At 49.4% G+C, this 27997-nt stretch overlaps 1 protein-coding gene across 2 annotated transcripts in view; it reads right to left on the bottom strand.

Annotated features, from left to right (window-relative positions):
• The window catches only part of ASPHD2 (aspartate beta-hydroxylase domain containing 2), a 32035-nt gene extending 4565 nt beyond the window's left edge, over positions 1-27470 (bottom strand). The window contains exons 1-2 of one of the 2 annotated variants that reach the window (XM_070475497.1): positions 27019-27470; positions 3007-4109 (exon numbers count right to left, since the gene is read on the bottom strand). In XM_070475497.1, the coding sequence (XP_070331598.1) occupies positions 3007-3814 (808 nt within the window). In that variant the 5' untranslated portion in view covers positions 3815-4109; positions 27019-27470. Of the gene's footprint in view, positions 1-3006; positions 4110-7980; positions 8495-27018 lie in introns of those variants that run through there. The other variant, XM_070475496.1, reaches the window with a different exon arrangement.
• Between the last annotated feature and the right edge of the window lie 527 nt (positions 27471-27997).

The following is a 27997-nucleotide window of genomic DNA, read 5'->3' as shown; positions in this document are numbered from 1 at the left end:
CAGACGGACAAGAACACCAGCCATGCTCACGAAGCGACGAGAGCCCGACTGGGCTTCCTGACGAGAATGTGGACATGCACATGTGTTTTCCTCTACTCTTTCCTGCGGGCCGGGCACCAGCCTCCTGGCTAACATCTGCCTAGTTAGTTCCAGGGGCGGTTCCCTGGAGGCCTGTGGCAGTGGCTGGGGACATCGCAGCCCCTACATGCTGCAGGGTGATGGCTAGGCGGCGTGGAGAGGGGTTAAGCGATGCCACGTCTAGTGGAAGCTCGGAGCAGGCTCGGCAAACTTGTGCCAACTGGAGGCGCTAGGCCTGCAGTCACACAGAACTGACACCCCCAGTCCCAATGAAGACAGGAGGCTGAAAAGGAGGCGGCGGGGGGTGAGCATTTCCAGGGCACAGTTCCAGGACCACAGGGGCCTCCCCACGACAGCCAGGTAGCTGGTGGAGGTGTGGCCACCAGCATGTACCAGGCCCTCCCTGCCTCTGACCTCATTCTCCCGACCCCCAGTCAACACACAAGGTCACAGGAGTCTCACACGCCCCGTTTCCTTTCTGGGTGGACACATGTAGGCAGGACAGAGAAGAGAAGGAAACAGCAAACCCCGCCCTGGCGCGCGCCCTGGCCACAGCACAGCCCACGCCAGTGGGCCGCCTTCCAGGCCGCCTGCTGTCCAGGGTGACACAGATGACCCAGTTTCCCTGGTGGCAGGCGGCACTCGGGAGGGGAATGACAGGTCATAAAGCGGTTCATGCAGACATGTATTACAAACACGCGCATGTACACGGCACCGATACACAACAGGCATTAATACCCAGGGGGCGGATCCTGGGTGTTCTTGCCACCAGCCCTTCCTACTCACGCTGCCTGGGATTCTGCCTCAGATGCCCTTTCCTACGCATTGCTCTGAAGCTTTCAAAAAACTTACAAGGAGAACCTTTAAGAAGAACAGCATTGCTCCCCGCGGCCATAGCCTGAATCCCTCAGCCTGACTAGGGACGCCTGTGGTTTGCTCCCACCGGCCGGGCCAAGCTCAGCCTACCAGTGGACTCCCCAGCCCCGGGAACGGCTCTTCCCTCGCTCCACCCAGGCAGTCCCGGGGCCCCGCGGGGTCAGACCCTCCACCCCAGAGCAGCCCTCCTGCAGCGCCCAGGTCCCCTGAGCTCAGAGTGCGTCCTGGTGCGTCGCACAGAGACTTTACTGACCACGACCATCACTTAAGACGAGCATCTCACGTCTCTGAATAACCAGAGCCCCCTTTACCTGACTGCCCTTCACCTGCCAAGCACTTAACACACAGGACATACTTCTAATCGTCCAAACAGCCCTCCAGGTGGGTACTACCCCCACTGCAGAGAGGAGAAAACGGAGGCGCAGCTTCCGAGCCTACCCAAGGCCGCCTGGCAAACGGGCTAAGCCAGGATCTGAGTCCAGCTGTGTGTGCTTCCGGACTCTGCACATTTTCTGCTGTCTCCTGGGGCGGGGCCACATTCTACGGGTTAGTTTCTCACGCTGCCCGACACACCATTTGATCATGAAGGCCCTAGCTGCCGTTGATCTAATGCTGCCACGCGCCAGGCACCGTGTCAAGTGCCCGTGGAAGATGCTACTCTGTTGAAACCTCTCAACGTTCCTGTGAGTGAGTACCATCTGCTCACCTTACAGATGTGGAGACTGAAGCCCAGGGAGATACAGTTACTGCACAGAGCCTCACAGCCGGCCACGAAGCCAGGCCACTCCCTCCAGGGCCCCGATCGTGTCCTGCTTTTACTCTTGAAATACTCAAAACGGTGTCAACTGCCTGAATCTAATTCTTTTCTCTTTTTTTGAAGCGGTAAAGCCCTCTGTGCAGTCCTCACAGACGGAGGGCATGGGAGGAGCAGAGGGACCCAGGGGAGAGGGGCTCAGGCCCCCCCGCGGCCCCGAGGTCCCCTGCGGAGCCCAGTTCTGATAGCCCTGCTCCAGCCCATCCTGGGCTCCTCCACGTGCTTGTCCTCCATCCACGCCACAGCTGGGGCAGTCACACCGCTAGGCTGGGCCTTGCTCAGGCTCTTCTGGTCTGGGATACTAACCTGTGGCCCCGTTGCCCTGGTAACCAACATGTTATCTCGACTCTCCAGGGAGGAGGCATTCTGGAGAACTAATGTCCCTCTTCACCAAGTAGCATTTGAGCCTGCTTTTATTGAGTGCTCACTCTGTCCCACTCCATGTTCTTGCCTGGGAAATCCCACGGACAGAGGAGCCTGGCAGGCTATAGTCCACGGGGCTGCAAAGAGGTGGATACGACTTAACCAAACAACACTCTCTAGCAGGCTCTGCTTGAACAAAGGCTTCACAACTCACATTACCAACACAGCTCTGTAAGAAATGATCCTTTTTACCTCCTCCACTTTCCAAATGGGGTAACTGAGGCCCAGAGAGGTGGACTCACTCGCCCAAAGGAACCCAGCCAGCTCGTGGCAGAGCCAGGAGGCAAACACAGGCAACCTGACTGCAGACCCTGTTCTCAAAACCACCACCACACACACTACGCTTATGACCAACCTCCTTAGAGGCGGAACAAAATCAATGTAACACAAAGCAACACCTCGTCCTTGTGATTAGGAAGGCACTGGGGCATCTTCCGGCCTCCTGGACATCCTGACAAACCTCCAGAACTACCCCAACAGCCTCTGGCTCTAGAGCTACTCTGTTCCACACAGCCGCCACCGCCAGACTTTTACACATGGATTAAAGTAAAAATCGAGCTCCTTAGTTACACCGGCCACATTTCAGGCTCTCTACAGTCACATGCGGCTGGCGGCTCCCGCCCCGGACAGGGCGGACAGGGCCTCTGGACGGAGCGCCTGTCACAGAGTAGGTCGATACTGACCACGCCTTTGTGACTCAATCTCTGCCGCCAACACTGTGTGCACCTGACCCATCGATTTCTGATCAGAGTGCCCGGAAGTGCGCAGCGTCCGTGGGGCGGGCCTCGGCCCGGAGGCCCCGCCCCGCCACCTACCTAAATGGCACCGGAGGCGGATGTTGGTGGGGCCGTAGTGCTCCGTGATGACGGTGCCGGGGCTCAGCACGGACAGGCACGCGTTCCCAAAAACATTGTTGCCAATACAGGTCCGAAGGCTTCCCAGCAAGCGGTACGTCCGTGGGCACTTCCTGCAGTTCCGGGGGACGCAGACCCCCTGGTTGACCAGGTAAAAGGTGACCCACTCGCCGCTGGGGGTGCTGTTCATCTTCCAGCCCTGCGGAAGGCTGCAGTTCGAGAAGGCTCTGTACAGGCTCTCGAACTCGCACAGGATGGTCTGGAAGTTGCGCTCCAGCAGCTCCACGTCGTGCTTCTGCGCCTCGCGCGAGAAGTAGGGCGCGGTGGGCAGGTCGGGCAGGAAGAAGACCTCGGGCTTCTGGATGGACGGCCGGCTGCTGAGGTAGCGGCCCTGCTCGCGGATGCCCTTGTGGATGCGGCCCATGCCGGACCACGAGTAGCGCTTGGCGTACTCCTGCAGGTTGTGGTAGAGCTTCTGGTTGAGGCCCTCGCTGTGGCTGCAGCGCACGCACTCGGCCGACTGGCAGTACACGAAGCCGTTCTGCAGCCCCGCCGCGTCGGGGCCCTGCATCAGGGCGTTGACCGAGGCGTAGGCGCGGGGCTGCTCGCGGCCCACGTGGTAACAGTACCACACGAACAGGGCCAGCAGGCAGGCCACGCTGACCGCCGCCGTGGTGTCGCAGTCCCGCACCGACTGGATGCCGGCGGCGATGCAGTCTCTCAGGCCATCCAGCGACCAGCCCCAGGCCGCCAGCCACTCGAGCGACATTTTGGGGGGGGGGGGGGGAGCTGTCGGGGGTCCGGAGCGAGGTCAGCAGAGGTCAGTCCTCAGGGGTCCCGAGGGCACCCACGCTGTGCAGCCTAGCGCCGGGGGCGGAGGGCGGCCGGGGCCGGTGGGGGCATGGCGGCCGCGGGTCCAGGGTTGCTGCCGCCGGTGGCATGGACCAACCTCTGCGCCCACCCCTCCAGTCCTGGCCGGAGTCCCTGTGGGCAGGGCGAAGGAGCGGCTTAAGGTCGCCTTTGGACGTGGGGCGGGTCACCGTGCAGTGTTAGGCAATCCAAACCTGAGATTAAAAAATAATAATAATAAACCGGCATTAACTTTTACACTTGGAAAAGTCCTCAGCTAAAATGCAAAAAGGCCCAGATCATTTGATCAGATCCCTGTTGGAAGAGGACACACTTCTCATCTTGTACATTCTTCCTGCATTTCCCAAAAGGCCAGTGGTGTCTAATCTGGGTCAAGTACTGTTGGATAATTACAGCAGTCCCATCTGTTTTGTGTCCTCCTCAGGAGGTGCTATGATCCCCACTTTATGGATGAGGAAACTGAGGCTCAGAGAGGTCCTATAACCCACCCCAGTTCGTGCAGCTGGGGCAGGGCCACAAGGCCCATCTCACTTCAAAGCAGGATCTACTGCCGGACTCTTGTAAAGTAGGTATGTAATAAACGCTTCTTCTCCCTACATCTCTGTAATGGAACTTCCCTGACCAGGGACTGAACCCTCACCCTCTGCAGTGGAAGCTGGGAATCTTAACCACTGGACCAGTAGGGAAGCCAAATCTCTTGTAGTTTTTTATTAAAGAGAAATCTGGATTCAAAAGCATCTTGCAAATGGCAAAGGCACTTAAAACCTCATGTTCTCCATTTTACTTTCTCTTTCACGGCACTTCATCATTCTTGTTTATTTAATCTCTCTTGCCCTTCTGACACCCTGGGCTTAAATCAAGCTGGAAAAGCAAGTGGGCTCCCTGGGGTCGATCTGTGGCAGACACTGGGCATTTTCTGTCTCCTCGCTTGGGAGACTACCTACTGGCCTCACCCATGGGATTATGAAGTGAAATGATGGACAGAATGAGAAGAGAAAAACAGAAACCCTTTCCGGTCTCTCCAAAACAGACAGAAGCGCTTTACCACTTAGCTCACTTATGTTTTGGGCCAATATTTGGCAAGATGTTTTGGTCCAATGTCTAGCACGGTTATTATCCTAATAATCTAAAAGATGATCAGAGCCCAATTGTCTCATTACCAGTTGACACATATAGACTATTGATACTATGTATAAAATAAACAGCTGATAGAAACATACTGTATAGCAGGGGAACCCTAACTAATGCACTGGTCAACTAAACGGGAGGGGAATCCAAAAGAGAGGGGATATATGTATATGTATGGCTGATGTGTTTTCCTGTGCAGTAGAAGCTAACACAACATTGTAAAGCAACTCTACTCCAATAAAACTAAAAAATTAAAAAAACCCAGAGATGTTTCCCAGTTGAAACTCTTTGTCTACCCTCTTTTTAATCAGATGAGAACAGCCAGGTCTACGTTCTACTACATATGTAGTAACATTCCCTCATCTTGAGGAGAATAATTCAGAAATTTTGTTTGGTACTACCCTTTCTCCTCTCCCCCAGGAATATGAGAGGGTAACTAACAAAAAAGGGAAAGCGGTACCCTCCCCTTTCTCTGGGGACTAAGTTTGGCCTAAGTGTTCTTGCAACTCAGCAGAAAGGTTAAGAACCCAAACTGGGCAGGTCATTCCCCTCTCTCAGTTTGCTCATCAGTGTCAAGGGGAATGATGGGTTGAAAGTGTTTATGATCGTGTCATCATCTAGCGACATCTATGACATGTGGACTCCCATCTCTATGAGCCAGCAAACCAAAGGTGGGCCGTCAGGGAAAGGTACCTTGGGAGTGAGAATTCCAACAGCCAAAGGTAAATTCTTGTTGCCACACACCTCAAGGGACTTTTTCTTTTAACCCCAGACATGCAAAGCTATTAAAATGAAAGGGAACCCTTAGCTTCTCCTTAACTCCCTACTTTTTATCTTCCCAGCTTAGGTTGAATCACTTGACTATGATATTTAGTAAGTCAGAAACACACATGCTGAATATTCATGGACATTTTTTACATTTCTAGGAAAAATACAAGAGTGGGGAGGTTAGAAGCTAAATTTTTGTCCTCACGCATCCTCCATTTCTCACAGATTCGGGAGAAAGGGAAAGGCTGGGTCCCTGAATGGAAAGAGCCCCTCCTCAACCCTGCCCGGGACCCTGGTCCTTGGCTGGTCCTCCCATCACTGGCAGCTGTTTCCTCTTAAAGACCAGGGAAGGAAAATCCTGCAGAGAGGTGTTTTGCTTGCAAGCCTCCTCCCAAACAGAACCCCAGGATTCTTGAAATTCAGTGTGAAACTAACATCTGCGTGATAACAAGCGCTTTTACTAAAAGGATTTCCCCCCTCACTTCACTGAGCTGAAGCCCTAATTGGAACTTTTACACCAAATCTCTCAGGAGGAAAGGTTTTTCTTAAAGGTTCCAAGAGTGAGATGATGATCATTTAACAAACACCTGTTAAGTGTTACTTCCCATCAGCCTTGACTACGGTTCAAATCAATCAAAATGAAAACACCAGAGGACTGGGTGGATGACAGGGGCTTCTCTCCACTGGACACCCACACGCTAACCCTCCCCACCCCACCCCCAGAAAGCCTCATTCTGTACAACGCCAGCCGCGAACACTCCCTGGGCTGAGCTCGAAACAAAACGCAGCAGAGGCTCCTGCTGCCCCAAACCCCAGTTTCAGACCCTGCTCATGAATTCACAAACAGTACCGAGAGCTCATGGAAGGCTCTTCACACCTGTCCCTTACTTTTGGCCAAACTATCCTGGCAGAACCTGAGCCCAGAGGTGGATTAACAAGCTCACAGCTGAAACGTGACACTAAATTAAACCTTTACCTTTGCAGAGTGATTGGCAGTTTATCAAGCACTGGTTTATCAAGCACTGGTTTATCAAACATCTGACCCTCATAGACCCCAGCCCTCCAGCTGGAAGGGCACGAATTTCACCAAGCTCCATCCCTGCCCTTCCCCCTCCCCCCACCCAGCTCTTGCTTCAGTGATTTCCAGCTTTCTTTACACATCTGTTCCACAGCTGTCCTCATCAGGGAGGGGGACACCTCATTGCTGTCCTCCACTTTAATAACTCTAGATCTTAAAAGTCAGTCGGCTCTGGGGAATAGGGTCTGAATTTATTGGCCACTTTTGGATGAACAAGTCCCATCACACACAACTTCGGGTACAATGAATATCTAGGAAAGAGACTCACTTCTAACCTGGTTAGTCCAGTTACATCACCAGTTCAAGAGGTTGCCCAGTGCTAAAGAGCTTTTGCTCACTCTCAGGGTATGGTCAGGCCACCCTAGAAGACCCCCAAGGAGCAGGACAAATGTGATGCATGTAACCAGAAGCCTGCCCAGGGCCAGCCCTCTGGTGCAGGGAACCCGAGACCTCTCTTCCTCACTTTCTTGGCCAGCTTTTTCAGAAATCCACCCACTCAGGAGACTGGGGGGAAAGGGGAGGGCACAGGATAGGTTAAGACAGATGGTGACCACCAGGAGGGCGGGGGCGGGGGCTGGGGGGAGGGATGAGGAATGGGACGGTGAAGAAAGTATTAACGGGAAAAGTGGGCGATTAGGGAAGACGGCTTAAGGGGATACCTCATGGGACAGGTGAGGGAGGGTCACCACGGGAGACAGGGGGAAGTGGGTGATGCACAAGGGTGGGGGGAGGAGGAGAGCAAGCAAGGGAAAAGGACCAAGCAGGATGGTCACCGAGGAGGGTGATGAGGGTGGGGGGTGTGAACACGGCGGACAGGGTCGCGAGGGGCCACAGAGAGGAAGAGGAGGATGCCCGGGCCGCGAACACTGCCGAGGTGGCGGCTCTCAGGCACGTAGAGAGCGCCGGGCGGCGGAGGGCCCCTCCGCGGGGCCAGGATGCCGGGCGCTAAGCATCCTCGGAAGCCGCACCGCCGGGCGTGGGGACCGCGGGCCTGCAGCCCGCCCGGCCCCCGCCGCCTCCTCCCCGTCTCGCAGAGATCGGCCCGGCCGCGCCGCCCTCCAGCCCCGCAGCCCCGGGAGACCACCGCTTACCTGTGCCCGGGCGCGCGGGGCGGAGGGGGCGGCCGCTGGGGCCGGGGCGATGCCGCCGCCCGAAGGCGCGGACGCCTGGACGCCCCCTGCCCGCGCCGCGGAGCCGCCGGAGCCGGAGCCGGTGCCGGAGCTGGAGCCGAGCCGGTCCCCCCGCCGGTGCCGACGCCGCGCTGCGCTCCGCGGGGACCACAACTCCCACAATGCCGCGCGCGGCCAGGCGGCTCGGGGAAGGGGCGCGGGAGGGGCGGGCGCGAGGCGGCCTGTGGGCGGGGCCGAGACCCCCGGCGCCCAGCGGCGCCCCCCACGGGTGCTGGGTAACCCGGGGTCCCGACCGCGCCGCCCGCGTCGCGTGGCTTTGGCGGCCGCGGCCCGGGGCGGGGAGACGCACTGCCCACACGGCCCCAGGGCGCGCGCAGGCGGGGCGGCTGGGCGTTAATTCCCGGCTCCCGGTTCTCCCTGGGTGCCTCGGTCCGTTCTCCCTCCCTTGATCTCTCCCTACCCACTCTGGTTCTCTCCCTCCTACATTTGCTCCTCTCCTCTCTCCCACCTTCCCTCCCTCACTTCCTCATGCTCCTGACGTGACACCCTTCTTTCCTTGACGTATTGATTCACCATACACTTACAAGGCCTCTTAGGCCCTTGGAATGAAACCGCAAATCAAACAAGATCCTTAGTTATCATGGGAAGTGCATTCGTCCGATAATTACTGGGCAACCTCTCTGGAGAATGGCCACCCACTCCAGTATTCTTGCCTGGAGAATCCCACGGACAGAGGAGCTTGGCGGGCTATAGTCCACGGGATCGCAAGAGTCTGGACAGGGCTTTGCGACTACACCACCACCATGCCCCTCTCCGGGGCTGACCCTGCGCTCCCCTTGAGCTCCGACAGGGCCCCTGCCCGCAGGGAGTCACCATCTAGCCAGGAGCAGGGGGATGCCCAAGTGATCACAGGGGAAGTGAAAGTCGCTCAGTAGTGTCTGACTCTTTGTGACCCCATGGACTAAATAGTCCATGGAATTCTCCAGGTCAGAATACTGGAGTGGGTAGCCGTTTCCTTCACCAGGGGATTTTCCCAATTCAGGGACTGAACCCAGGTCTCCCATATTGCAGGTGGATTCTTCACCAGCTGAGCCACTGGGGAAGCCCCAAGTAATCACAGGTACAAACCCACAATCACCTACCAGGCAGAGTGGTACCAGGACAAAGGACAGGATGGGATGAAGGTGCTTAACATAGGGCCGAATGCGGGGATGGAGGCCCCAGGGATGCCTCTCTGAGCAAGGGGGTGTTTGACCGAAGACCTGTGCAAGACAAAGAAGCCTACGGGGGCCACAGGTCGGGTCGTTTGATGGGCACCAGGGAAACTGTGCACAGGTGAGTTGTGGGAACACCGAATGGGACTGCCAGCCCACAGTCCATCTGTTCTGTTCCAGAATCTACTTATAGCTGTCCCAGAATCCACCTCTCCCTGTCCCAGAATCCACCTTGGTCATTCCTAGAACCCACCTCTACTCATGTCCAGAATCTTCACCTCTTTCATGTCCCAGAATCCATCTCACATTTTTCCAGGAACCTACCTCTACTGTGTCCCAGAATCCACTTGTCTCTCTCAAAACCCACCTCTAACCATCTCTATTAAAGCCCCAAATCCACATCTATTGTGGCCCAGAATTTACCTTTGCCGTATCTTAAAATCCACTTCATCCCTGTCACCTCCCCACTTTTCTTAAGTCCAAAGGAGGAAGAACTTTTTTTTTCACCTCTTTTATTCTACTAAAATAAACCAAGATGCATACATCGGGAAACTGTAAAATGCATCCAGATTTGCTCCAAGTGTGGGTAATCGACACGGGTATCCGATTTAGAAACATTAAACATGCTGTATCTTTTCACTGCCAGACTCGCAATGGTTGAGCCTGGGTAGGGTAGAGAAGATGGGAGGGTATTTGGTGCCTCTCACATTCAGAAAGTTGCTCAAATTTAGACTTCTCCAAAGACACATATATTCAGTCACTGCATCACCCTGACAAAGATGAAAAAGAAAACTATTTCTTCCGAGTTTGTAAATGTGTGTTCCATTACTGGACCACACCATCTGTAGTACATTATGAATTAATATGGTCTATAAATCTCATAATTATCTTTGACCAGTGCAATTATATAGCTCTGTATTTGTTAAGAGTATTTATTTTTCAGTGGCGACATTACCATACACACATTCTGCTAACCCTGCTTGCCATCCTCTCCTCTGGGAGATCCTGGAAGGTGAATTCCCCCACAGAAAAGGGTATTGGGCCTTCCAAAGGGGACTTTTGGGTGAAAGTTCCAGATGAACTGTCACTGCACTAATGGAGGAGTTGAAATGAAGGCCAAGTGCATGTAAATTGCCTGTCTTCAGCTTGGCTGTCACCAGCACCCTCCTCTCTCCCTGTCGTCTCTCAGGCAGTCATTCCTGACCCACTCTCAGGCTGCATACCCTATCATTATGCCATCTCGTACACTTGTGGGGTCCACCCAACTCCCTCCTCCTAGAGATGGAGTCACTAGGAGTCCAGAGAGAAAACATGCCTTGCTTAATCAAGGTCACAGCAAGTCAGTAGAGGGATATGTAGACCCTCAACAAATACTTGTTTGGTGCATGAAGCAAACTGGCATAGTCACTTTATAGAGCAATCTGGTAGCATTTGCTGAAACAAATGTGTACCCTAAGAGCCAATAATTTCACCACCCTACAGGTACCCTAGAAAAATCCTAGTGTAGATAAAGGAACAGTTACATTTTCAAGTTATATAACACTGTGCAGCTATTAAAAAGAGCTACATGTATGTATAAAAATATAAAGCTCCTGGACAAATGATAAAGCCAAAATAAGAATATATAAGCAGTATAATTTCATTTACATAATACACACAAATACAACACAAAGCATTATGGTGTCTGTAGATACATACACATGTTTAGGTAAAGGCAGGATAAAAGCACTGGAAGAAAACCCTAGTATCTTCTCCTTCTTAAAACCTGAAATAATAGGACTTCCCTGGCGGTCCAGTGGTTAAGAATCTGCCTGCCAATGCAGGGGACATGGGTTTGATCCCTGGTCCAGGAAGATCCCACATGCTGCAGGGGCAGCCATGGCCTGTGCGCCACCACCACAGAACCAATGCTCCAGAGTCCAGGCTCACAGAAGAAGCCACCGTAATGAGAAGTCCACACACTGCAAACAGAGAGTAGCCCCCGCTCCCCACACAGCGAGAGAAAGCCCGGGTATACCAGCAAAGGCCCCCTGATTTCCAGGCAAATGCCATGCATTTGCAAATATACAGAAGTATTTTAACCGTTAAAAAAGAAAAGACACAGAGGTTCACGCTCATCACTCCTACCCATCACTGTACTGGGCCTTCTCACCAGTGCAATAAGGCAAGAAAAAGAAATAGGAGGTATTGGAAAGAGTAATTGGGGGGAAAAAAGGTATTCATAGTAGCAACAATACAAAACTGTAAAGAACTCGGGAATGAATTTAACTAGAATGGGGAAGATGAAAAAAGTGAAATAAAAGTATTGAAGGGCACAGAATAAATTGTGAATAATGACAACATATGCAAAAATTCATGGATACCAAAGAGACGACATCATAAAACTGTCAGCTTCCCCGAATGATCTATAAAATTTAAATGAGTTTCTATGACCGTCCCCCTGTTTTTCATACAAGATAAACTGATCTTAAAAAGTTTATAGAGAAAAAAAAGCAAAGGGCCAAGAAAGCTAAAGACAAAATGAAATTACCTAATAAAAAAATGAGCCAGGGATATGAGCAGTCAAGTCACACAAGAGGAAAGACAAGTGGCCAATAACCAACTGGGAAGGTTGAGCATGCCCACTGCTCATGAGGGAAAGAGAAACTAAAACCACCATGAGACACTGCTCTGCTCTCATCGTGCTGGTGAAAATGAAAAGGCCAGCTGACGCCAAGTATGGGGAGGCTGTGGAGCAGCGGCGCTCCTCTATACTGCTCGTGGAGTCTGCACTCGCACGCCCACTCGGCCCTCTGTCGCACACTCTGAAGGTGTGCGCAATCCCCAGTGCTGCCATGCTCCCGCCACGCCCCTTCCTGGTATATATATGCTCCAGGGCACTGATTTTGAAGCTGAGGTTTCCACTGATGGTTGCAGAATTGATACAGTGAGTCATGACCGCAGTTTAAAATGATGAAATAGCTAAGGCAGTTGTTTTTTGTTTTTTCCAGCTAAGACGGTTTTGTCTTGTTTTGTTTTGGAAAGCGTCCTAAGAGTGCTGTGTATCTGTGTACGTGTGAGTGTTGCGCTGGTCTCAGCATAGCATGCGTTTCTGACAGCTGGTGGTAGTCAGGTCAGCTTGAAAGCCTACCCGCTAGAGAAGTGTGCAGGCCGGGACACGCAGAGGAATGCACACTGCAACATTTTGTGAAAAACTGGAGGCAGCAAGCATTCACGGGGGGAAAGTGCACACATAGATTCACGCAAACTAATATGATGCAGCAGTTAAAGTGCTGGAGACAGAGCTAAATGTTTCAACACGGATAAATCTCCAAAATATAAAGTTGAGCTGGAAAAGGAAACTGTAGATTAGTATGCATAGGATAATACAGATGCTAAATGTGAACTCATGCAAAGAACGCAATATGCTGTTTAGGAAACATATATATATATTATATGTTATATATGCATGCATATATACATATTTGTGTTCACAGAACATGTATATATTAACATATGTATTAACAGTAAAAATCTTGCATGGGGACAATTAATGCAAATTCGGGGGAGTTTCTTCTGAGGAGGGAGTACAGAGGAGAGAGGAGAGGGATTGGGGGAAAGGGTACATGGCAGGAAGGGCTTCAACAGTACTTTTAATATGTTATTCCTTTACAAAAACCAAGGGCTTCCCAGGTGGCACTAATGGTCAAGAACCTGCCTGCCAATGCAAGGGACATAAGAGAGAGGGTTCAATCCCTGGGGTGGGAAGATCCCCTGGAGGAAGGCATGGCAACTCACTCCAGTATTCTTGCCTGGAGACTGATGCTGAAGCTGAAGGCCAACTCATTGGGAAAGATCCTGATGCTGGAAAAGACTGAAGGGAGGAGGAGAAGGGTGTAACAGACAGAGGATGAGATGTTTGGATAGCATCACCAACTCACTGGACATGAGTTTAAGCAAACAACGGGAGAGAGTGAAGGACAGGGATCGCAGAGAGTCTGATACGACTTAGCGACTGAACAACACAAAAACCAAAGCAACAAAGCAAAATGTTAAGATTTGCTAAAAGTGAGGGGTGGGTCCATAAATGTCCTGTCATTCCCTATGAATGTGTGAACTCTTCTACAATTATAAGGAGGCAATCTGATTAGGTAAAACAAACTTTGCTTATAAATGTTTGGGTTGCAAGTTTCCAAAATGACCTGAGCCACTGGGAGATTTTCCAGAACAGCTATTTCAATGGTGTTTCAACTTGGAGGTTCCTGGTAACCCAGTAAGGGCATAAAGAGGGGCCGAAGGGAGTGGGGTGACAGGCACGTGCCCAGGGTGTTAGTTGTTTGCCTCTGAGCAGCTGGCTTTTCATTAGCTTCCATATTTGGGCACCAAAATATCCTAAGACTAAAATAAGTGTGTAAGCCACTGCCCTGGGCTACCCCAAATAAAAGGTAGGAAGCACTAGGAGCAGGGTTGGGAGGAAGGATTGGGAGTTTGGGGTTAGCAGATGGAAACTAGTATATACAGGATGGATGAACAGAAAGGCCCTACTGTATAACATGAGGAGCTAGATTCAGTAAATATCCTGTGATAAACCACAAATGGAAAAGAACAGGAAAAAGAATATATATGTAAAACCGAATCATTCTGCTGTAGAGCAGAAACTAACACAACATTGTAAATCAACTGTTCTTCAATGAAAAAAAAAAAGCTACAAGGCTTTGCTGTGGACACTATCAGGATAAACCTGAGGCAGAAATCCTATAGGGAATAAGTTTGCATCTCCCCAGACGGCTTGATCACACTGGATGATACACTCTGGTTGGGGAGCATATACAGAGGAGTAACTCTATCTGCCCAGAAAGCAGAGCCACACTTCTGTGTTATCAAATGCCTAATGGGCTCCAAGAACACATCTAAATCACCTTGAGCAGATCCAATAAAGTGCTGCTAACATCTCCTTCGTGTCTGAACAGACGGTGAACTTCCTGCTTACAGTGCAAAGAGGGAGAAGCCTGCTGCTTGTGAAGCCCAGGAGAGCTCGCTGTAGACAGTGGAGTTACAATGAATTCATCAGAATTTCTTCCCAAAGCCAACACCTGTTTCTGCCACTGTCTTCCACTGGGTCACCCCGCCCTTGAGCTGGCTCATTGCCTTCATCTGGACCACTCCAGTCATCCCCCGATCTCTAGAGGCTTTGAAGGGTAGGTGTGAGAACCTACTGGTCTCTGTGATGGAAAGACAGACATCAGAAGCACAACCAGGTTAATAAGCTCTTTAATAGAATCTGCCCTTTACCCAACCTGGAAGACTTAAACCTCTAAATGGACTTGAGTGGGTTTTGCTTCCTTTCCCACCTTTAAGAGCCCTTCTTGGTGGTCATCGACTGTGATTAACATAGGCTTCCATTTCTGCACTCAGTGGGGGTTGATATTAAAATTATTTAACAACCAGCACACCATGGCAGCAACCATCAGAATGGATCCAGACTATCAAAAGAATAGGCACAGCTGTATCAACGCCTACAGACCCGCAGCAGCCTCAGACCAAGTGGTAGAGAAATCTTATCTCCGTGGAATTTCATCCAGGCTGCCTCTGAGCTCAGCAGCAGACATATCTTAAAGCTCCCAGCTAGAATGGAGAAGCATCTTCTTGTTCGGACCCCACTTTTCTACATTCCTAACAGAAGGAAGCTGTACTGCCCGTCAGCTACTTCCAAGCTCTGAGAAGTCATCTGCGAAGACTATTTATCCAACACAGAATTATTGAACATACACTCTGTGTGGTGTCCACTGAATACTCAGCAGTGATCGAGTATTGGTGGCCTCTGGGTTAAATCCAGCACAAAGGTACACTCAGTGTGGCCTGCATGGGGCTTTTAAAACAATTTTTAAAATTGATTGACAATTCAATCTGAAGACAGAAGACCTAAAAGACACTTCTCCAAAGAAGGCGGGCCAACGGGCCTATGAAAAGATGCTCAGTATTGCTCGTAATTAGAGAAATCAAAACTACAATGAGGTATCATGTCACACTGGTCAGAATGACCATCATCAACAAGTCTGTCAAGAACAAACGCTGGAGAGGGCGTAGAGAAAAGGGAAGCCCTCCTACATCGTTGGTGGGAATGTAAACTGGTGCAGCCACTATGGAGAACTGTGTGAAGGTTCCTTAAAAAATTGAACACAGAGCTATCCCATGATCCAGCAATTTCTCTCCTGGGCATATATCCTGACAAAACTCTAATTCGAAAAGGTACATGCACCCCAGTGTTCACAGCAGCACTATTCACAATAGCTAAGATGGGGAAGCAATGTAAATGTCCATCAACAAATAAAGAAGATGTGATACATACACACAGACACAATAAAATGTTAATCAGCCACAAAATGAATGAAATGTCAACTGCAGCTACATGGATGGACCCAGAGATTATCATACTAAGTCAATAAGAAAGAGAAAGACAAATAACCGTACAGTGGAATCTAAAACATGACAAAATGTGGAATCTAAAACATATGATGTGTGGAATCTAAAATATAATACAAATGAACTTATTTACAAACAGACTCACAGACACAGAAAGCAAACTTAAGAGTTATCAAAGGGGAACGATAAATTAGGAGTTTGAGAGGAACAGATACACACTATGGTCCATAAAATAGATAAACAACAACAAGGACCTACTTTATAACACAGGGAACTATATTCAATATCCTGTAATAACCCATAATGGAGAAGAATCTGAAAAAGTGTGTGTGTGTGTGTGTGTATAACCAAATTGCTTTATTGTACACCAGAAACACAACATTGTAAACAACTACACTTCAATTTAAAAAATTGTCAACCTTAAAAAATCAGGAGACACCACGTGCAAACCTGGATTTCCAGCTTATTTTGAAAAAACGGCAATTTGTGACCACATCGGGCCAGATTTCAGCAAAACAGCAAATAGGCTGGTAGGAGGTTTGCTGCAGTCATCGCCCCCCACCCCGACCCGTGTCTACTGCTCCCAATACCAAGTGTCACTTGCTCCCATCACTGACTCTGCACTGTGTGTGTTTTTATACTAAGAACTATTCCCTGCTTTCATGTCTCTGTCAAAAGTGGGAGAACAAAAGCCAGACCAAGAGAGCTGAATGATTTTTATTAGCCTTGGCCACCTTCCTTGTTTATGTTACCTGACATGTTCCGTAGGCACTTGAGTTTGTAGCTCCCGGAACACAGTGATGCCAAAAAAAAAAGAAAAAAACTTTAAAAAATGAATTTCTGCCTCTGAGAACTTGCAGGAGGGAGGATTAAACTTGACAAGCTTCGGAGCCGGCAGAGGGGAGGAAGGAACAGTGAGTGCAAAAGGCTTACAAGTGTGAACAATCTGGGCATGTTTACAAGTGGACACAGGGTAGGACGAATTGGGAAATTCGGATTGACATGTGTAAAATAGCTAGCTAGTGGGAACTTGCTATGAAGTTCAGCAAGCTCAGCTGGGTGCTCTGTGAGGACCCAGATGCGTGGTGGGGTGGGGGTGGCAGCGGGGGACCAAGGGGGGGGGGAAGTAAATATGCATGTGGCTGATTTCACTTCACTACAGCAGAAATGAGCACAACATGGTAGAGCAATAACACGCAAAGAAAGAAGGAAAGAAATGGCAGGAAACCCACATGGCTGGGGGAAGGGAGGGAGAGCACGGAGGGAAACGGGTCTGGAGAGAGAGCAGGCTCAGATCTTTTAAGCCCTGGGAAGGAGCTTGGGTTTTATTCCAAGTGGCCTGACCTGGGTTCTGCTCAACACCACGCAACCTCTTGAATGAGTCTTGGTTTCTGGTCCTTGTAGATCAGGGTAGGTCAGGGTGGTGGCAACAGCAGGGGAGAGGAGAGGTGGGTCAAAAGATACCCAGTTCACCCTCCAGGAAAAGGAAACCACATCTCAGTGTGGATGAGGAGCCAGGCTCAGGCGCAGGGTCTGCCAACAAGGGCTATCTATGGCCAGGCGTCTCCAACTTCAGGGCAGAAACGCCGCCTGGTTCCAGGAAGCCCAGGGATACGAACAAGAAAAACAACTTCAGGATCTGGTTTGGAAGATAAGCTACTTGGATGCGGACTCAGAACTGCTGAGATGGAGTGAGAAGCACATTTGATTGGCTGGGAGTCCCTTGAGAGATGGCCCTGATCTGATCTTACTGGAATCTGCAACTCCTGTAAAATGCTGCCCGGGGCATGACTCACAGAGGTGATGTCCAAACCACTGCCTCCATCCTGGCCCACCAGGCTCCTCCCTCTTTCTATAGCTGCAACCCGAGAGGCCTTTGCTCCCTCCAGGGAGGGGCCCTGGGACCTGGCGTCAGCTTCCTCGCCTGGCCAGCTGCCTCTGCACACTGCAGGTTGCCCGGATGTCCTGGATTTCAGGGCAGAGCAGTGTGTTGGGAGAGTCCAGACAGCAGAAGTCTCCTCATCTCAGGTCAGGTTCCTAGAGGGAGGAGGTGAGCGTGCGGAGACACAGCTGGAAACCACCTGGATCACTTACAGGCTCCCACTCAGTAAATAAGCTTAGGGTGGCTCCTCCAACCTAAGTCATCTTTGCATTTCTTATTAACGAGTTTGGTTTTCATGCATCTGGGAATTTGCAACAGCCCAAACCAGATGCAGAGGGGCTTAGTTTAGGGTTTTTCTTTTTTTTTTTGCAAGCTTCTATTTTGCTGTCTTTTGCTCTACATTTCCCCCTTGCTTTCTACCTGTCTGAGGTAGTCATTTAACAGCCCTACCAGATTCTATCTAGCTGATTCGGTGGTGGCGTGGGAGGGTGACTGGGTCATGAAGTGTTATCAACTCAACCTGCTGGTTGACATATACGCCCTCCCTAGAACTGAAGGGCTGTGTATTCCAAGTTCCTCAGAGTCTTCAGATGGCAGTTGTCACAGTTTTTCTTAACCTGAGATGCACTGTTGGGAGTTTTCTTTTTTCCCCTTTACAAACTCACACTGCACTTGGTGGGAAAAAGCAAGGCGCTTTAGACTCAGATCCAGGTTTGAATGCCCAACTCCATCCATCACTGGCTGTGTGGCCTTAGAGAGGGGTTACCTGAACTCTCTGAGCCTCAGATGTCCCCCTCTCAGAACAGGCTTAATACCAACCTCATGGCACTGCTGGAAGGACTCAGTGGGGTGACATGAATCCCTTATATGGTCAGGTTTAGAGCAGATCCAAAATATCAGTGTCCTCCTGCCCCCAGCCTTCTTATTCCCACATTTCAACCCTCTTCATCCAGGCTGTTGCCTTCAGGATCTTGCTTAACCACAAGAGGAGTTGCTGTGATCACGCAGTTCACTGTGCCCTTCACAGACTCCACTACTCCTCAGAGCTTCAGCCAGCATGCAGCCCTTGCCAAGCCTTCTGCAGGCTGTGTCCTACAGTGTGATGTTTGGAGCGCCACGTCGATTCGGGAAGTTGGAAATTCAGAGCAGTGGATTGGAAACACGGGGTAGGGGGTGTGTGGGAGAGACCTGGGGGATCAGACAGGGCTGTGAAGAACCATGGGACCTGCTGAGGCTGGGCAGAGGCTGGGAGACATCTGCCTGGCACACGAGGAGGAAGCTTTCAATACCGGTCAGCGGCTGAACTTGGGGAGATGAAGAACTTGGGGAATGGGCAAACCAGCCAGCAGCCTCGGGGCAGCTAGAAGGACTGGGATTTTGCTCAAATGCCACTGATGGGAGAGGACCTCCTTGGCCTGGGACACACAACAGCCCTTGAGTTGATGTCCTGCCTGGCTCCCCCACAGTGCTTACCGCCATATCACTTACTTATTGTATATTTATTGCTTTGGCTCCTCCACTAGGATACGAACTCCAGAAGGGCAGGGACACTTGGTCTCTCTTGTTCTCTCCTGCACCTCCAGCTCCTAGAATGGAGCTTGGCACACTGCAGAGACTCGGTACATACGTGTGAATAAGCATGTGACTGAATACACGAGACCCATCAAGGGGGTGGTGGGGACAGGGGGACCCTGGAGAAGGACTTGCCATGGTTCTCAATCTTAGGGTGTCTCAGGGTCGCTGGGGCTGGGTTCAAAGGGGGACTCTTTGGCCCCGTGCCTGACCAGCTCAATCAGAGTCTGGCAGTCTGCATTTACCAGCTCTTTAGACTGTTCTGAGGACCTCAGATGTTTTGAGGGCCCCACTGAGAAAGCCTGGACTTGCCTTCGAAGCTGCTGGATTTCCCCCTGTCACTCTCCCTCCTGGAACGATCTTCCCTGCACTCATCTCAGAATCACTTTGTGATATCCAGGCACTCGCCTTAACCGCTCTTCTATATACAAATCTTGATCCATCACCTTGGTGAAGCCCACCCAGAATAACTTGATGAAAAAGAAGTGAGAGCTTTCTCCAGATGGTTCCATTTCCAGATGGTGCTCTGGGCTCCCCAAACACTCCTGCCTACGAATTCTAGTTGCTGGCACACTATGAAAATTAGTTATTTTCACCTTTAGTTGTTTGCTGTTCAGTACTTTACGGCTTCTGGGATCTTATTTCTCAGTGAATTTCTGTGTCTGATCTGCCCATGGTAGAGAGCACCCTTGGAGGACAGGGCCTGCCACTTTTATTTTCCATTTTTCCCTGAGTGCCAGCCGTCTGAGAGGCTGTTCCGTGAATGCTCTTCCGTCACTGGCCGATTAGCAGCCACGGCCAGGCAATGCCTGAGTGCCTGGGATGTGAAAATGATGATGAGAGCGATAACAGGAGCAGCTTCTTAGCTGTGCAGCCTCCGAACGCCTTTCTTTCCGAGGGACCGGAGACTTGGTAGAAGAGGAATTTTCCAATTGTTATGTAACTTTCACAGTTTCTTCCCTACTCTTTGGCTTTCTTTCCTGCCCCGATAACGTGATCTGTCCCTAAAGGAATTTAATCATTTAGCCTCAAGAAAAATATGCCCACAGTGTGAATCTTTCTGGAACTTTGCAGGCAGAACAAACGGGCGCTAATACCCTCACCTCTGCTGACTCACCTTCCACTGACAGCAGAAGTCGGCAGGACAGATGGCTCTGGCCCTCTGCATTTGTGGAAAAGTTATTTTACTTCTGTGCCCATTGCTCATGATAAAAGCAACGGTGAAAATAATGCAAGGGCCACCAGGCCGCCAGTTGCTGCTGGTGGGGGTGATGTATGTATGTATGTATACACGCATGCATCTGTGTGTATGGGTGCAGCAGCAAACAGTCTGATCTTTCATGAACATGCTTCTGACACTCCTTCAACTCCTTTGGGGTTATTCCTCCCAACTGCAAACCAAAGACCCCTCCTGTCCTCACCGTCTCCATCACTGGCCCCCCTTGGCCCCCCAGCACCCTGTTTTGAATATTAGAAGCCATCTCTGAGTTCCGTCCAATCGCAAGTGCTTGCTGCAGCCAGTGGACATGGCCCCCACTGTCTCTCCCACCAGCATCCCTCTTTCCCATTCTCTTGGTTACCGTGGCAATTCCCAGCTTCACCATTCCCCAGTCAGTATCCCCCCCATCCATTCACCCCATATATCACTGACAATTTCAGTTTTCTAAAGCAACTTCTGAGCTTTCCTGATAGCACAGCTGGTAAGGAATCCGCCTGCAACGCAGGAGACCCCAGTTCGATTCCTGGGTTGGGAGGATCCCCTGGAGAAGGGACAGGCTCCCCACTCCAGTATTCTTGGGCTTCCCTGGTGGCTCAGCTGGTAAAGAATCTGCCTGCAATGTGGGAGACCTGGGTTTGATCCCTGGGTTGGGAAGACTCCCTGGAGAAGGGAAAGGCTACCTACTCCAGTATTCTGGCCTGGAGAATTCCATGGACTATACAGTCCATGCAGTTGCAAAGAGTCAAACACGACTGAGCGACTTTTTCACTTTCAAAAACTCCCTGGTTTCAAAGCCTCACAATTTACCCATGGAAAAGATGGAGATTCATTGGCTTCAAGTCCTTCCAAGGGCGCCCGACCCCCTGGCCACACCCACCCCTCTCCTCTGGCATCTAGGTGTGTTCTCAGGCCGTCTCTCTGTCCAGGGCTGCCCTCCTGCATCGTCACGGCTGTAGAAACCCCCGTTCACCGCGCCAGGCCTCACAGTGTGACCATCAGTGGGCGCGTCAGTTCCCTCAGCCCTGGCTGTGGAGAGCTCCCGGCACGGAGCTAGGTGCTGAGGATTACAAAGAGGAAAAAGGCCCCTGCTCTCAGCGGAGGTCACGGTCTAACAGAGGAAAGCCACAGGGGAGCAGCCAGTCAAGCTAACTGCTTCAATAATTCAGACTTCTGTGCAGGCAGAGAGAAAGGGTACCTGACTTTGACCTTGCTTGTGGGGCCGGGAGTTGGGGAAGGGAGGGAAGCAGATATGGAGGCAGTGATCCGGGGGCAGTCAGGTGAACATGAGAGGGTGGCCCAGGAGCCCAGGAAGGAGACGAAGCAAGCACAAGGGCCTGAGGGAAGCCCCGCCAGCTGCTCTGTCACCTGGGACAGCTGGGAACAGGAACCCTGGGCCTCAGCCAGTTGGCTGGAGAGATGCAGCGATGGGAATTGTCTCCTGGCTCTGGACGCTCACTGGTCAAAGTTTATCCCTTGGGGCTTTGAGTCCCCATCGAGGCCAACTCGAGAAGCTGCTGGGGAGATCAGATCCCAGGTCCGGCTACATGGAGCTTCTTCCAAGCTTAGACATGATGGGAGGTGCAGTCTCCATGACGCTGGTGTGCCCGCACACCTGGGTACCAGAGCTGCCGTGGCTCCTGCCTGGCAAGTGCAGTGGATGGTGTGCCTGATTCCGGCCTCACTTGGGAGGTGGTGAGGGGCGGAGGTGGAGGGGGGCAAGGAACTCAGCAGTGGGGGCCGTGGAGACGGGTGATGGCGGCTGGGCTTTCCAGGAAGCAGAGCATCAGTTCTGAGTGGTACCACCCACCTCTCGAATTCTCATTTATACTTATGCCTTCTCATGATATCTGGCTTCCAGACCATAATGCCTGGTCTCTTTTAGAAAACAAAGCTACCACATGGAAGATATATTTCAAGAGGGCAACTCCAGGGGGCAGAGAGATTAGCTAGCAGGTGACTGCAATTATCTTAGTAACAGATGATAAGCATCTCAACTAGGATGGTGGCAATGGTGATGGAGAGGAGAAAAAGAACCTGGTAGATATTTGGGAGGCAAAATGAACAAGATTTGATGGTTGATGGATATGGGGATGTTATGGACTGCACTGTGCCCCTTCAATTCATATGTTGAAGTCTTAACCCCCAACATGATGGTATTTGGAGATGGGGATCTTGGGTAGGCAAATAGATTTAGATGAAGTCATGAGGGCAGGCCCCTCATGATGGGGTCAGTGCTCTTATAAGAAGTGACACCAGCCAGCCAGCCCTCCTCCTCTCTCTCTGCCTGTGAGGACAGAGCAACAAGGTGCCTATCCATAAGTCAGGAAGAGCACTCTCACCAGAATGTAACCATGCTGGCACTCTGATCTAGGACTTCCAGACTCCAGAACCCATGGGAAAATAATTTTCTGTTGTTTAAACCACCCAGTCTATTGTACTTTGTTATGAAAGCCTCAGCTGACTAATACATGGAGGTTGACGGAGAAGAAGGAATTAAAGTTGATTCCAAGGTTTCTATCTCGGGTAACTGGAAGGAAAGGTGGCAATTTTGACGTGTGAAATGGAGAAGGCAGAGGTTTTTCCATGATTTGAATCATGGGAAAAAAACCAAGGGACAAAGGCCACTGGTTTTGAATGACCCAAACAAAACCCAAAGGCCAGAATAGGAGGATGAAGTTGACATGTTTTTATATCATAAGAGAAATTTCAAAAATTCTCCTTTGTCTAATTCTTTTTTGAATCTATTTTTGAAAAATTAATTAAAGGAGTTGAAAAGAAAAATCTCATCTTCTGGTATGCCAACCTGACAACAGTTAAAGAAAAGCATTATCTTTCATTCCACGTTACTGCCTTACAGAGGGGATTTAAAAAATAGATATATAATCATCCCAGTTGCTGAGCTCTTTTTTAGCTCAGAGAGTAGGAGGTAGACAGGCATGCAAGAGGTTCATTTAGCAAGTGTATTCCCAGTTATGCTGCTGCATTGTCCTGTGGAGATTTAAACTCTGAGAACAGCAAATAGGCTTGCTGTCCATAACAAAGCCATGTCTGAAGTCAGGAGCCAGGAATCTGCTTCAGCCAGTGTCTCCCTGGGACTGATTTTTAAAGGGCAGAATCAAGACAGCATGCTGGGATCCACAAACGCTGTCAAGCCATTCTTATTATCATTCATCTTCCGTTGTCTTCTTTGCCAAGTTGTGCTATTGTTTCTCTTTCAAATCAGGTCTGAGAAAAACACGTTACAGGGACAGTTTTGGACATCTTGAAATTTCCAGCAGCTCTTTCAGTAAGTGCTGTTCTGTTCCCATGGCAACCAGCAATGTTTTGAAGAGGTGGTGACAGGTTCAGCACAAACCAGCTACCATGGGGAGTGCATGTCAAGTCTACCGGCTGAAGTCAAAGGCAGAATTACCACCTTCTAGGGCTTTCCCTGACACAGCCAACCTGACCTTCTAAAGAAAGAGAAACAGAATGATGATGACAGTCATTCCCCACCCCCACTCCCCGGCATTCCAGGTCTGTATTCAGTTTCTCTCTCCATCAGCAAGTCATTCTGACTGTCTTCTGTACTCCCACTTTGAAGCCTCTAGCGGAGCAGATGTGGGGACTGTGAAACACGTGTGATCACAGTGCTGGTGAGAGGAGATGTGCTCTGGCAGGGGACGTGACTTGCCCATTGGCTGGCATTTCCTTCCTTGTGGAATCCATTCCCAGGAAGCCTAGCCTGTCTTGCTAGGAAATTTCAAGTTGGATTGGTTGTTTTAAGTATTAGTTGTTTTAAGTATTCATGGTTTTTATTGCATTAAAAAATAAAATACTTGGGAATAAACCTTACCAAGGAAGTGAAAGACTTAAATGCGAACTACAATAAAGGAAATTAAAGATGATTCAAAGAAATGGAAAGATAATCCATACTCTTGGTTTGGAAGAATATTATTCAAATGACCATACTACCCAAAGCAATCTGCAGATTTAACACAATACTGATCAAAATACCCATGGCATTTTTCATAGAACTAGAACAAATAATCCTAAGATTCATACAGAACAATAAAACACCCAGAATTGCCAAAGCAATCCTGAGGAAAAAGAAAACAGCAGGAGGCATAACCCTCCCAGACTTCAGACAATACCATAAAGTGTAACAGTCAAAACAGTGTGGTATTGGCACAAAAAGAGACATATGGATCAATGGAACAGAATCAGTTCAGTCACTCAGTCGTGTCCAACTATGTGGCCCCCCTTGGACTGCAGCACGTCAGGCCTCCCTATCTATCACTAACTCCCGGAGTTTACTCAAACTCATGTCCATCGAGTCGGTGATGCCATCCAACTATCTCATCCTCTGTCGTCCCCTTCTTCTCTGGCCTTCAATCTTTCCCAGCATCAAGGTCTTTTCCAATGAGTCTGTTCTTAACATCAGGTGGCCAAAATATTGGAGTTTCAGCTTCAGCCTCAGTTCTTCCGATGAATATTCAGGACTGATTTCCTTTAGGATGGACTGGCTGGATCTCCTTGCAGTCCAAGGGACTCTCCAAGAGTCTTCTCCAGCACCACAGTTCAAAAGCGTTAATTCTTCGGCGCTCAGCTTTCTTTATAGTCCAATTCTCACATCCATACATGTCTACTGGAAAAACCATAGCTTTGACTAGATGGACCTTTGTTGGCAAAGTAATGTCTCTGGTTTTTAATATGCTGTCTAGGTTGGTCCTAACTTTTCTTCAAAGGAGCAAGCACCTTTTAATTTCACGGCTGCAGTCATCATCTACAGTGATTTTGGAGCCCCAAAAATAAAGTTTGTCGCTGTTTCCACTGTTTCCCCATCTATTTGCCATGAAGTGATGGGACCAGATGCCATGATCTTACTTTTCTGAATATTGAGCTTTAAGCCAACTTTTTCACTCTCCTCTTTCACTTTCATTAAGAGGCTCTTTAATTCTTCACTTTCTGCCATAAGGGTGGTGTTATCTGCATATCTGAGGTTATTGATATTTCTCCCGGCAATCTTGATTCCAGCTTGTGCTTCCTCCAGCCCAGTGTTTCTCATGATGATGCATATAAGTTAAATAAGCAGGGTGACAATATACAGCCTTTCCCTATTTGGAACCAGTCTGTTGTTCCATGTCCAGTTCTAACTGTTGCTTCCTGACCTGCATACAAATTTGTCAAGAGGCAGGTCAGGTGGTCTGGTATTCCCATCTCTTTCAGAATTTTCCAGACTTTGTTGTGGTTCACACAGTCAAAAGCTTTGGCATAGTCAATAAAGCAAAAGTAGATGGTTTTCTGGAACCCTTTTGCTTTTTTGATGATCCAACAGATGTTGGCCATTTGATCTCTGGTTCCTCTGCCTTTTCTAAGTCCAGCTTGAACATCTGGAAGTTCTCAGTTCACATTCTGTTGAAGCCTGGCTTAGAGAATTTTGAGCATTACTTTACTAGCGTGTGAGATGAGTGCAATTGTGTGGTACTCTGAGCACTCTTTGGCATTGCCTTTCTTTGGGATTAGAATGAAAACTGAGCTTTTCCAGTCCTATGGCCACTGCTGAGTTTTCCAAATTTGCTGGCATATTGAGTGCAGCACTTTAACAGCATCATCATTAAGGATTTGCAATAGCTCAACTGGAATTCCATCACCTCCACTAGCTTTGCTCATAGTGATGCTTCCTAAGGCCCACTTGACTTCACATTCCAGGATGTCTGGGTCTAGGTGAGTGATCACACCATTGGGATTATCTGGGTCATGAAGATCTTTTTTGTATAGTTCTTCTGTGTATTCTTACCACTTTTTCTAATATCTTCTGCTTCTGTTAGGTCTATACCATTTCTTTCCTTTATTGCGCCCATCTTTGCATGAAATGTTCCCTTGGTATCTCTAACTTTCTTAAAGAGATCTCTAGTCTTTCCCATCCTATTGTTTTCCTCTATTTCTTTGCATTGATCACTGAGGAAGGCTTTCTTATCTCTTCTTGCTATTCTTTGGAACTCTGCATTCAAATGGGCATATCTTTCCTTTTCTCCTTTTGCCTTTCGCTTCTCTTTCATTCACAGCGATTTGTAGGTAGCTACAAATACACAAATTTGTATTTGTGTAGGTAGTTACTTCCTTTTCAAGGTGAAAAGTATTCTATTGTATAGATGCACCCAGTTTTGTTTATCCACTTGTCTACTAATAGATATCTGTCTACTAACAGACATTCCACTTTTTAAGCTATTATAAATAGTGCTGCTATGAACATCCACATACAAGTATTGGTTTGAGTCCCTGGTTTCAATTCATTTGAGTCTATATCGCCTAGAACTGCAATTGCCTTGTCTTCTGATAATTCAGTGTTTACCTTCTGGAAGACCTGCCCAACTATTTCCACACCATTATACCCGAGTTCCAACTTCTCCACAATCTCGCCAACACTTACTATTTTCTGTTTAAAATTACGTCTATCCTAGAGGGTGTGAAGTAACACAATAAGTTTTTCATGTGCTCTTTCCCAAACACACGGAAAAGTAAACAAAAACAAAAACACCTGTGTTCCCTCCGCTTAGCTTCAACAACTTGGATTTGCCTGAGTAGTTACTGGTGGTGTCTTTCAACCCATTCGTCCACCCTGGGAATTTTCCGTAAACTAGGAATTTTGTCTAAAAGCCTGAATAGGTTCAGGTGAAACATCTCAACATTTTAAATAATAATAGCAGATGCGAGTACTGAGCACTTACTAGGCTTCCATTGTTCCACAGGCATACTCTTACGGAATCTCAGGACGACTCTGCGTAGAAGAAACAGCAGCTGTCTCTTTCTGCCTGGATTCCACTGTCCTCTCTTCTGACCACAACACTTTGACTTTCTTCTCAAAAACCAGCATTCCTTTGCTGGTCCTCCTGCTTAAGCGATGAGGACCCCAACCCTTAACACCAAAGAAGCACTTGATTAAGGCCTAACAACAAAAGCCACAGTGATTGGCCAGCCAGTGTCATGTGATCTTCTTGGGCCAATGAGACACCCTTGACTAAGGCGTAACAAAAGTCTCAGTGATTGGCCAGCTAGAGGCACGGATCTGCTTGAGCCAATGAGAGCCAGCCTTTGAACTACTCCAGTTAATAGAGTAGAAGGCCTTTAACTGTAGTACTTTACGGTTCTTTCATGTAAAGAAAGTACTGCCAAGTAGTTATGAAAGGGCATCATTTGTCAGATATACCCTGAGTTCAGAAATGTGCATATGTGAAAGCAAGGACTTCCCGCGTGGCGGATTGGGTAAGAATCCACCTGCCAATGCAGGGGACAGGGGTTCAATCCCTGGTCCGGGAAGATTCCACGTGCAGAGGGGCAACCAAACCCCTGGGACCCAACTACTGAGCGTGTGGGCTGAAACTACTGAAGCCTGCGTGCCCAGAGCCCGTGCTCAGCAGTTAGAGAAGCCACCGCAATGAGAAGCTGGTGCATCAAAACAAAGAGTAGACCCCATTTGCCCCTAACAGGGAAAAGCCTGTGCAAAAGGAAGGAAGACCCAGCACAGCCAAAAATAAAAATAAAAAAAAATTTAACTGTGGAAAGTTAAAATGTCTCAGATTGCTGGCCATCTCAGCCTCCCTAGAGAAGAGCTGTCTGAAGAGTTGGGCAGTGTTTTCTGGGGAGAATTGTTTAATTCACCATGTCAGCTTTCCTCGTCTTTAGTGATTGGGAGACATGAACTGGGAG

This window comes from Odocoileus virginianus, chromosome 12 (genome assembly GCF_023699985.2).
Source record: "Odocoileus virginianus isolate 20LAN1187 ecotype Illinois chromosome 12, Ovbor_1.2, whole genome shotgun sequence".
Lineage (NCBI taxonomy): Eukaryota > Metazoa > Chordata > Mammalia > Artiodactyla > Cervidae > Odocoileus > Odocoileus virginianus.
This window is presented reverse-complemented; position numbering and strand designations above follow the sequence as displayed.